Source organism: Lepus europaeus, chromosome 1 (genome assembly GCF_033115175.1).
Source record: "Lepus europaeus isolate LE1 chromosome 1, mLepTim1.pri, whole genome shotgun sequence".
In the NCBI taxonomy this organism is placed as follows: domain Eukaryota; kingdom Metazoa; phylum Chordata; class Mammalia; order Lagomorpha; family Leporidae; genus Lepus; species Lepus europaeus.
The window spans coordinates 183,957,424-183,968,303 of NC_084827.1; the positions used below are offsets into that span (position 1 = coordinate 183,957,424).

The 10,880-nt window shown below is 60.3% G+C and overlaps 1 protein-coding gene across 2 annotated transcripts; it reads right to left on the reverse strand.

Moving 5' to 3' along the window:
- Positions 1 to 1,600: 1,600 nt before the first annotated feature.
- Positions 1,601 to 10,658, reverse strand: FAM240C (family with sequence similarity 240 member C). 2 transcript variants are annotated; one of them, XM_062202754.1, is made up of 3 exons: positions 10,562 to 10,658; positions 4,047 to 4,195; positions 1,601 to 1,842 (listed from the first exon to the last, which is right to left on the reverse strand). In XM_062202754.1, the coding sequence occupies exons 2-3, from the start codon at positions 4,190 to 4,192 to the stop codon at positions 1,722 to 1,724; spliced, it is 267 nt and encodes an 88-aa protein (XP_062058738.1). In that variant the 5' UTR covers positions 4,193 to 4,195; positions 10,562 to 10,658; the 3' UTR covers positions 1,601 to 1,721. The 2 variants fall into 2 exon arrangements, with proteins under 2 accessions (XP_062058738.1, XP_062058730.1); XM_062202746.1 differs by lacking the exon at positions 10,562 to 10,658 and adding an exon at positions 7,195 to 7,269.
- Positions 10,659 to 10,880: the final 222 nt, after the last annotated feature.

Below are 10,880 nucleotides of genomic sequence, written 5' to 3' on the forward strand. Positions count from 1 at the left end.
GCGTGACAGGCCTGGGGGCCAGTGGAGGGTGTGGCAGCTCTGGAAGGTTCTGCAGCAGGCCTGTGCCCTTCCAACCTCAAGAGTGCAGTCCGACTGCCAGTTAGGATGGTGTTGACAGCGGCGGTGTCCTGTGTGTGCTGTCGGATGCAGTCACTCAGCCGCCTGGGCTTCCCAGGGGTGTGCGGGTGACTTCTCTCCCAGAGCTATTTCTAGGGCTGTTAATCCCTCATTACCCAGCGCCTCTGTCACTGGGCTCTTCAGAGTCGCCGGTGGTGATGGATGGCGATGGGGTGGCCCCGAGCTGGTGTCCTCAGCTTGGACTTGCGGGCTGGGGACCCTCGCCAGGCTGCTGTCCGCTTGTCTGCAGTCTGGCGTCCCTGCTGTCCAGGAGGCTCTAGACTTTTCCCTCTGGCCCTCGGGCTCGCCCACCTGTTCTGGGGTCATCTCCAGAGATGCCCCTGGGGACTGTGTGGGTTTCTGTGGACTTGGCACGGGCCCAAAGTCCCTGGCCCTGGTGACCAGCGGACTGGGTCCAGCTCCTTTTCTTTGCCAACCTGGCCAGAAGGTCCAGACAAAACAAGCCGACCCCCAGAAGTGCTGCATTCTGGAGGGATGGTGTGGGGCTTGGGGCAGCCCCTGGCAGCCGGCTCTGAGCACTGTGAGATAAGGGGGTCCTCGTGGGGGGTTTGAGTGCTGGAGTCTTGGCACCAGCATCAGAGTGGGCATGTGCTGTGCTAGGGGTCACCTCTGCTGCCGAGATGCTCAGTCCTCCTCCGGGCACAAGGGTCCTCTTTCCCTGCCTCCCACCCATCAGCGGAGACGAGAGCCCACAGCCGGCTCCTGGGGGCACAGCCGTGCGCACTCGGCTGGGGCCCTGGCTGTAATGGCTTCTGCAGTCGTGGGAAATGCCTGCCTCTCTAAACATGAACTTTTCCAACCAAAAAATGGGGGTGTTTAATGTTTGGAGATGTTCTGGGCACCCAGTGAGATATTTGAAAGAGTTTTGAAAAAGCACAAAGTCTTTATATGGTGTAAGGCATTATGCTGAGGCTGGGATCTATGTTCCTATTTTGACCAAAGGTGAAATAAAATTGGGCTTAAATTTGCAAACAGGGGCCGGCATTATGGCCAGAGTGAGCCTCCGCCTGTGCCTCTGGCATCCTGTGTGGGTGCTGGTTTGACTCCAGGCTGCTCAGCTTCCTTGCAGCTTCCTGCTCATGGGCTGGGAAGGCAGCAGAGGGTGGGCCAAGTGCTTGGGCCCCGGCACTCCTGGAGGGAGCTCCTGGCTCCTGGCTTTGGCCTGGCCCAGCCCTTGTGGCCATTTAGGGAGCGAATCAGCAGATGGAAGATTCTCTCTCTCTCTCTCTCTCCCTCTCTGCCTCCCCCCACCCCGTCACTCCACTTTTCAAATAAATCATTAATAAAGAAGTACGTTTGCAAGCAGAAGGTGCTTGGAGGGGCAATGCTTGGTGCTCCTGCTGCGTTTACACAATCGTGGTGAGCATCTACAGTGTGTGCACTTTCGACCTGGAAGAAAATGCAGCCACAACATTCAGTCCAATTGACTCAGGTTTTATTGTGCCAAGAAGGAAGCGTCTGGTCAGGGATGGCCATGGGTCAGCACAGGGCATGGCCCCCTCCATACCGGGTGACCCATGGGCCAGATGCTCTCGGACCCCTGAGTGTTCCCCCGAGGGCTGCTGGAGCTCCTGCCGGGGGCCTCAGGCTGCTGCCTTGTTCTGGTTGTGGGAGGGCATGACGGACAGCAGGGACGGCCACTTGGGCTCTTCCTGGAGCATCCTGTTTCTTCTCTCCAGCATCTGGGTCCACTCCAGGCGGAGCCTGTGGGAAGGCGATGACCTGGGTGTCAGCCTTCTGGGAGCCCAGTAGTGGTCAGGCTGGGGCCTCAGATCGCCCACTTAGGGGTCATGGTGCTCCTGCCCCAACACCTGGCCCGTCAGGCCTCTGCAGGGGCCACTGCCCCCTTCAGCACCCCACCCACCCCTGCCATGAGGGAAAAGGCCTGGGACTTGCTTCTGGAAACTTGTGGGCCTCAGAGAGACTGGGTAGTGACTTGGCATCTGGCTGCTTTTACCTCCTACATTGTGGATGGGTCAGAGCCTGCGGCAGTGAGTGGACAGGTGACCTCATGGCTGGGCACTGAGCCCTCCCTCTGGCGGGTGGGGGACCCCTGCTTGGTTTTTGCCTAGACTGACCTCGTGGGCAGAGGGGACAGTGCCGACTGCACTGTCAGTGAGGCCAGAACTTGGGGAGGGGACCCTCCTCATCCATGGCTGCTCCCTGCTCTGCTGGGCTCCATACTGTGGGCCCCACAGAGGGCCTGGGTGTGCTGGTGGGTGGGAGGGAGCAGCAGTGCTGGCTGCACCTGCCTATGGGGACAGATGTCCTGACAGTGGCCAGTGCCTGTCCTGAGCCTAGGGCAGCCCAGCAGCTGGCCTCCAGTGGCCAGCAAGGTCAGAGCCGAGCTCCCAGGGCAGCAGCTGCTGGTATCCTGGGGGCACTGAGCTGGAAGCCCGCCCAGGCGTGATGTCTCTGGGTGTTGCGGAGTCAGTCTCTTGGTGCAGACTGTGTGCTGATCTGTCTGTTTAACTGTCCCCGGAGCAGGGGTTTCCTTTGGGGTCTGTGCAGGTCCCCCAGGAAGAGCCCTGGCTGCTGGCCTCAGCCCCGGCAGAGTCCGGGTGGATCCACACATCAGAAGCAGGTCACACACTGTGACTCAGTGGCAGCAGCGGTGACCCAACCAGAGCAAAACAGATATGCATGATCTGACGATTCTGGGGCCTCAAGAGAGGAAGAGGAGTCATGAAAGGTGCAGGTGTGGGGTGGGGTGAGTGTGCAGGTGTGGGATGTGGGGTGAGGGCACAGGTTAAGGTGCAGGTGTGAGGTGAGTGTGGAGGTGTGGGCATAGGGTGAGGGTGCAGGTGTGGGGTGAGGGTGCATGTGTGGGGTGAGGGCACAGGTTAAGGTGCAGGTGTGGGGTGAGTGTGCAGGTGTGAGGTGAGTGTGGAAGTGTGGGATGTTGGGTGAGGGCACAGGTGCAGATGTGGGCATAGGGTGAGGGTGCAGGTGTGGGGTGAGTGCAGGTGTGGGGTGGGGTGAGTGTGCAGGTGTGAGGTGAGTGTGCAGGTGTGGGGTGAGTGTGCAGGTGTGGGATGTGGGGTGAGGGCACAGGTTAAGGTGCAGGTGTGAGGTGAGTGTGGAGGTGTGGGCATAGGATGAGTGTGCATGTGTGGGGTGAGGGTGCAGATGTGAGGTGAGCAGGTATGAGGTGAGTGTGGAGATGTGGGGTGAGGGCGCAGGTGAGTGTGCAGGTGTGAGGTGAGTGTGGAAGTGTGGGATGTTGGGTGAGGGCACAGGTGCAGATGTGGGCATAGGGTGAGGGTGCAGGTGTGGGGTGAAGGCGCAGGTGTGGGGTGAGGGCGCAGGTGAGTGTGCAGGTGTGAGGTGAGTGTGGGAGTGGGGTGAGGGTACAGGTTAAGGTGCAGATGTGGGGTGAGGGTGCAGCTGTGGGGTGAGGGTGCACTGTGGGGTGAGGGTGCAGATGTGAGTGTGGAGGTGTGAGGTGAGTGTGCAGGTGTGGGATGTGGGGTGAGGGCACAAGTTAAGGTGCAGGTGTGGGGTGGGGTGAGTGTGCAGGTGTGGGGTGAGTGTGGAGGTGTGGGACGTAGGGTGAGTGTGCAGGTGTGAGGTGAGTGTGCAGGTGTGGGGTGAGTGTGGAGGTGTGGGCATAGGATGAGTGTGCACGTGTGGGGTGAGGGTGCAGATGTGAGGTGAGCAGGTATGAGGTGAGTGTGGAGATGTGGGGTGAGGGCGCAGGTGAGTGTGCAGGTGTGAGGTGAGTGTGGGAGTGGGGTGAGGGTACAGGTGAAGGTGCAGATGTGGGGTGAGGGTGGAGGTGTGGGGGTGGTGGAGGAGCGTGCATGCATGGAGAGTGGTTTGGGTCGTTTGATGGTTGAGCAGCCCAGCTACTGTCTCCAGCTGGTTCTGCTGGGAGAGGTGGAGTCGGGGGCCCCTGTCCTCCTCACTTGTTCAGGGCACTGCTCCGGACCCTCATGTCCTCAATCTGTAGCTGCTTTTCATGCTGCTCAATTTTTCTCTCCCAAAACATCTTTATCCTTCCTGCATCATAGACTAGTCTTCGAGGGTACTTCAAGGTGGATTTTCTACTCATTTTCTGGAAAAAAGAAAAATGTGTAAGAACTCAAGCACTTTGATTTTTTTTCTGGCTTAGACATGAATCAGTACACTGACCACAGTGAGGCTAGCTCCACCAAATGTGCACATTGTTCACATCCCAGGAGGGGCCCACAGCTGTGGATGTCCCCTTGTGCCTGCCCTCAGGAGGGGCCGTGGGGCAGACGAGCCCATGTCCAGCCCCGTGGGCTGGACGTCTCTGTGTTCTGGCCCTGTGGGCCTGACGTCTCTGTTTTCTGGCCCCGTGGACTGGACATCTCTGTGTTCTGTCCCCTTGGGGTGGATGTCTCTGTGTTCTGGCCCCATGGGCTGGACGTCTCTGTGTTCTGGCCCCGAGGGCTGGACATCTCTGTTCTGGCCCCATGGGCTGGACATCTCTGTGTTCTGGCCCCGTGGGCTGGACGTCTCTGTGTTCTGGCCCTGTGGGCTGGATGTCTCTGTGTTCTGGCCCCGTGGAGGACTGTGGGAGTTGCACCGTTTCCCAGTCATCTCTGGCTTGGGGCCCTCTCTTGGCTTCTGGAATGGTCTCCTGTCCTGTCCTGGTGGAAGCAGAAGCTGATGGCAACCCCACCAGGCCTCTGTCACGCACACTGGTGTTGGCGCAGTGTTGTCATAGCGACCCGAGTGGGCTTCTCCACTATGGCAGAGATGGCACATTTCAGGAGCTCTCATCTTGGCAGCCCCAGAAAACCAGGGCTGTGTTGTCTCCTTGTCCTGTTCAGCAGGTGCCCTGGGCTGGTCTGTCTGGCATCCTGAGCTTCACAAGACTATTCTCAGAGCCACACACCCTGGTGCCTCACAGTGCGACTGTGCTCAGCAACAGGATCCTGAGGTTGATTTGGGCTGGATGAGGTCCTCGGGTGGCCCCTGGCCCAGCGAGACTGCACCCTCATTGGGAGAGGAGATCAGGACACAGATACCACGAGGGTTGGCCACAGGAGAACACAGCATGTGCACACAAACAATGCCACGGGAGGACACGGGAGAACACAGCAGGTGCACGCAGGGGATGGCCATGGGAGGACACGGGAGAACACAGCAGGTGCACGCAGGGGATGGCCATGGGAGGACACGGGAGAACACAGCAGGTGCACACAGGGGATGGCCATGAGAGGACACGGGAGAACACAGCAGGTGCACACAGGGGATGGCCATGGGAGGACACGGGAGAACACAGCATGTGCACACAGACAAGGCCATGGGAGGACATGGGAGAACACGGCATGTGCACACAGACAAGGCCACAGGAGGACACAGGAGAACACAGCAGGTGCACGCAGGGGATGGCCATGGGAGGACACGGGAGAACATGGCATGTGCACACAGACAAGGCCATGGGAGGACACAGGAGAACACAGCAGGTGCACACAGGGGATGGCCATGGGAGGACACAGGAGAACACAGCAGGTGCACACAGGGGATGGCCATGGGAGGACATGGGAGAACACGGCATGTGCATGCACAGAGAACGGCCACAGGAGGACACAGCATGTGAACACAGATGACAGCCATGGGACAACACAGGAGAATACTGCATGTGCACACAGAGGATGGCCACGGGAGAACAGGTCATGTGAACACAGACAACAGCCATGGGAAGACACAGGAGAACATGGCATGTGCACGCAAAGATGATGGGAGGACACGGCATGTGCACACAGACGGCCACAGGACATGGGAGGACATGGCATGTGCACACAGATGATGGCCACAGGACACAGGAGAACATGGCATGTGCATGCACAGACGAGGCAATGGGAGGACATGGGAGAACACAGCATGTGCACACAGATGACAGCCATGGGACGGCATGGGAGAACACGGCATGTGCACACAGAGGACAGCCACAGGAAGACACAGGAGAATATGGTATGTGCATGTACAGATGATGGCCACGGGAGGACACAGGAGAACATAGCATGTGCACACAGATGATAGCCATGGACGGCATGGGAGAACACGGCGTGTGCACACAGATGACGGCCATGGGAGAACACGGCATGTGCACACAGAGGACAGCCACAGGAAGACACAGGAGAATATGGTATGTGCATGTACAGATGATGGCCATGGGAGGACACAGGAGAACACGGCGTGTGCACACAGGTTACAGCCATGGACGGCATGGGAGAACACGGCGTGTGCACACAAAGGACAGCCACGGGAAAACTCAGTGTCTACAACCAAGGAGAGAGGCCTCGGGAGAAGCCACCCTGTTGCCACGGCAATCTGGAGTGGCAGCCTGGGTGGATGAGTCACCACTGTGGAGGCCACCCAGCCTCTGCTCCTCACTCATGGCCATGCTTCTGGCTTCTGTTTGTGTTATGTGTGCACAGCAAATACCTTGTCCTGGACACCGGTGGCCACCTCTCTTCTTGTTCCCTGTTCCCTGGCAGGACTCTGCTTCTGGGCAGGAAGAGACCCTCCCAACACAAACTCTGTGCTGAGCCCCACCTCGGAGCCTCCTGCACTCTGCAGGGCCAGTGGGGCAGTGCACAGCTCCCTACCCATGGTGCGAGCCAGCTGACTCCTAGGCTGCTGGCCCTGCCAAGGTAAGGATGGAGGACACCTGGTGTACGCTGACAGCCCCTGCACCTCACTTCTCACTGTGCTATCCTCCAGCCAGGCCAGGGAGCATGACCACCAACGGGCAAGAAATAGGGAGGAGACTGGCTGAACTGGGTCATGGGAGACCTGCAGGAGCTGAACACAGAACAAAAGGGAGAGGCGGCCACCATCCTCCCAGCCTGGGCCCAGGCCACCTGCTTCCCTCCCCTCCTACCGTCATCCTGTGTGTCGTGCTTGTCAAGTGGCCAAAACACCTGCTCCATCTGACCCTTCTCCCTGCCCCTTGGAGCCACCTTTGGGGCCTTGATGGCCACAGGACAAGAGGACCTGGGAATGGAGAGCCCCATCCCTCAGAGCTTATTCCTGGGCTCACCCTGGAGAAGGGGAGCTGCCCAGTCCTGATCAGCTGACCTTTGCCCTCTGGCTGTAGGGACCTCCTGCATCCATCAGATGGAGCCCTGGACACCCAGAGCAGATGGGCCTTGGCCTTGCACAAACTGAGTGAGTGAGTGAGGCTGCAGCAAAGCCTTGTGAGGGGTGCAGGGTTGGGTGGGTCCCTCGGGGGCTGTGGTTTCTCTGTGGGAGGTGGGCTGGCCTCCAGAGTGACTCTCATGGCATGGTCTTCAGGACACATAAAGGTTAAAAAAGTTGGATTTTCCAAAGTTACATTTTTAAACCCAGATGACTGGAGTTGCCCCTGGGGTGACCAGTGGTGTCCAGTCCAGCACTACAAGCCTCCTCTGCCTCCTGCTGACCACGGGGCCTCCTGTGGGCTCCTCCTCAGCAGAGGCACAGGCAGAGGTCTGCAACTGTGGGAGGGGCCGGCTCCTTTGCTTGAATTCCTGGTCGGGTGGACACGGTCTGGGAGGGCACCCCAGGGAGCTGCCGTCTCTGGTCACTGGCTAACCCCGTCTATGCCCTCAGTGTTAATGAGCCATGGCTCCTGGCTCCTGGCACCTGCACGGCTGCTGGCGGCAACTCAGGGCCCAGCACTGTGCCAGGGCTGCCCATCACAGGGCTGACCAGGCGGCCCTGAGTGGGCCTCTCTGTTGCTCATCTAACTGAGGTCACCAGATGGTCTGAACTGCATAGGACATGCTGCACGCCTGGCTGTGGCCGGGCATCAGGCTGTGCTACAAAGCCTGGGCTGCCACTCGGTGCGACGGACGAAATCCGAGTACAGTGGGCACTTTCCCCGCTCAGTGCTGGACTCAGGCTCTTGCAGCTCAGCTCAGGACCCCAGCATTTCCCAGCGGGCCTTTGGCCGGCTCTGTACCTCCCCTACGAGGGAGAGTGGCGCCTTCCCCAGGAACCCGTGCCTGCTGACACCAACTCCACTGCCTTCCAGGGGGCACGTGGGGCTGGGTCCCCGGGGAGTGGCTGTCCCCGCTTGTCCCAGGACAGGGATCACGGCAGGAGCCAGGTCCTCTGGAAGAGAAGTGGACACGCAGCCACTTCTACAGCATGGGCAGGCTCCCTCACGGCCTTCCCTGGCTGTCGGGGCCGATGGGGGTGAGCGCCCTGCTGTTCCCTGACCCCATGACTGTCCAGTGCACTGATGTCCCAGCCTGGGGCCTGAGCCCACACAGCTCTGGGACTGGGCACAGCGAGTTTTTGTGCCAAGTGGTTTTACTGAAGCCAAATCACATGACCTCGTCTTGCTACAATCTCAGCTTAGAGCCAGTGCACACATGAGCGTCTGCACGGGCTGGCAGGCAGCAGCGACTCTCCTGCGTGTTCCCTAATTTCCTTCACAGCCAGAGGGACCACGCAGCAGGGGCTGGCTGGATCCCAGGGCCCACTCCTGCCTCCTGCCTCCTCCCTCCAGTGAAGAGACAAAGGTGGTGGAGACAGCTGCTCAGGTGAGTGAGGGAACATTCCAGAATGTGGCCCAGGGCACAAGGAATCTTTGGGAAGCTCTCGGTGACATCAGGCGGGCATTGTCATGGCCACAGGTAGCACCCGGTCTCACAGGTGAGAGACTCGGGGAGCGGTGAGAGACTCGGGGAGCGGTAGAGACTCGGGGAGCGGTAGAGACTCGGGGAGCGGTGAGAGACTCGGGGAGTGGTAGAGACTTAGGGAGCGGTGAGAGACTCGGGGAGCGGTAGAGACTCGGGGAGCGGTAGAGACTCGGGGAGCGGTGAGAGACTCGGGGAGCGGTAGAGACTCGGGGAGCGGTAGAGACTCGGGGAGCGGTGAGAGACTCGGGGAGCGGTAGAGACTCGGGGAGCGGTAGAGACTCGGGGAGCGGTGAGAGACTCGGGGAGCGGTAGAGACTCGGGGAGCGGTAGAGACTCGGGGAGCGGTGAGAGACTTAGGGAGCGGTAGAGACTCGGGGAGCGGTAGAGACTCGGGGAGCGGTAGAGACTCGGGGAGCGGTGAGAGACTTAGGGAGCGGTAGAGACTCGGGGAGCGGTAGAGACTCGGGGAGCGGTAGAGACTCGGGGAGCGGTGAGAGACTTAGGGAGCGGTAGAGACTCGGGGAGTGGTGAGAGACTTAGGGAGCGGTGAGAGACTCGGGGAGCGGTAGAGACTCGGGGAGTGGTAGAGACTCGGGGAGCGGTAGAGACTCGGGGAGCGGTAGAGACTCGGGGAGTGGTGAGAGACTTAGGGAGCGGTGAGAGACTCGGGGAGCGGTAGAGACTCGGGGAGCGGTAGAGACTCGGGGAGCGGTAGAGACTCGGGGAGTGGTGAGAGACTTAGGGAGCGGTAGAGACTCGGGGAGTGGTGAGAGACTTAGGGAGCGGTAGAGACTCGGGGAGCGGTAGAGACTCAGGGAGTGGTAGAGACTCGGGGAGTGGTGAGAGACTTAGGGAGCGGTAGAGACTCGGGGAGCGGTAGAGACTCGGGGAGTGGTAGAGACTCGGGGAGTGGTGAGAGACTCGGGGAGCGGTGAGAGACTCGGGGAGTGGTGAGAGACTCGGGGAGCGGTGAGAGACTTGGGGAGCGGTGAGAGACTCGGGGAGCGGTGAGAGACTTGGGGAGTGGTGAGGCAATCAGGACACATGTGTGAGGCCATTGGGGAGAACCAGAGACCCCAGACACCAGTGCCTGGCCTCTCTCCTGGCCGCACACTCTCCTCACATGCACGGGATTGGCCACTCCACACCACCCGCACCTGCACTGGGGGTGCTGCTGTGAATGACAACTCCAGCCGCCTGAGGTGGGGGGATGCATGCCCGGGAAGCAGCCCTGGTACTGGGATCCGAGTGGGCTGCGCTGAGCCCCCCACCCCAGGGAGGGGGCTGGCGGGAGTCACTCAGAGCTGAGTCTTGCCTGCCCTCCGCCCCCGTCCCCTGGGGGAGGTCTGCAGCTCTTACTGCCCAGACGCAGGTGAGAGCAGAATGAGAGGGAGACCAGAAGGCAGGGCAGAGTCAGAGACCCCCAGCTGGGGGTTCAGAGGCGAGTGGGGCTCACACACAGCTGGTTCTCCACCCAAGGGCGTTCTCACCTGAAACCTGCCTGGGGAAAAGTAGGTGAACTTCCTCCAAAAAAGTGCAGGTGGGCAGACCTGGCCGTGTGCCGTGCCCGACCTCTCCCACACATGTGCTTGAACGCTGGCCACGTGCCGGGCCTGACCCCTCTCACACATGCTCGTCCTCTGGCTGTGTGCTGTGCCTGACTTCTCCCACACGTGTACTTAAACCCTAGCTGTGTCCCACGCCCAGCCTTTCACACACGCTTGTACCCTGGCCGTGTGCTGTGCCTGACCTCTCCCACACGTGTACTTGAATCCCGGCTGTGTGCCGTGCCCGGCCTCTCCCACACATGCTCGTACCTGGGGGCCGGGTCAAGGTCGTCTCTCCAGCAAGGACAGGCACAGTCACCTCTGCAGTAACTTCCCTGTGGCTGTGTGGGCCTCCAAAGGTCCGTACTGTGGGTGTCCTCGGCGGGCAGTCTCTGGAGCGAGTGCCTGGACTTCGCCTGCCACTCACTTTTAAACAGGCGCCTGCCACTCACTCAGAGACACGAGCGCTTGGCATCGGCTCAGACTCCGGACAGATGAGCCGCCTCCTGTTGGCCAGCGGCCCTGATGGCCCCATCTGGCTCTAGCACCACTCCTGGACGGACAGGGGTCTGAGGGCAGCGGGGAGCCT

Excerpts from the sequence above, each read along its gene's own strand:
- FAM240C (XM_062202746.1), bottom strand. The coding sequence starts at position 7,230 with ATGGATGCAGGAGGTCCCTACAGCCAGAGGGCAAAG. Across the intron at positions 4,196-7,194 it reads CCTACAGCCAGAGGGCAAAG|AAAATGAGTAGAAAATCCAC; the intron begins GTCAGCTGATCA and ends TCTTTTTTCCAG. Across the intron at positions 1,843-4,046 it reads CGGAGCAGTGCCCTGAACAA|GCTCCGCCTGGAGTGGACCC; the intron begins GTGAGGAGGACA and ends GCCTTCCCACAG.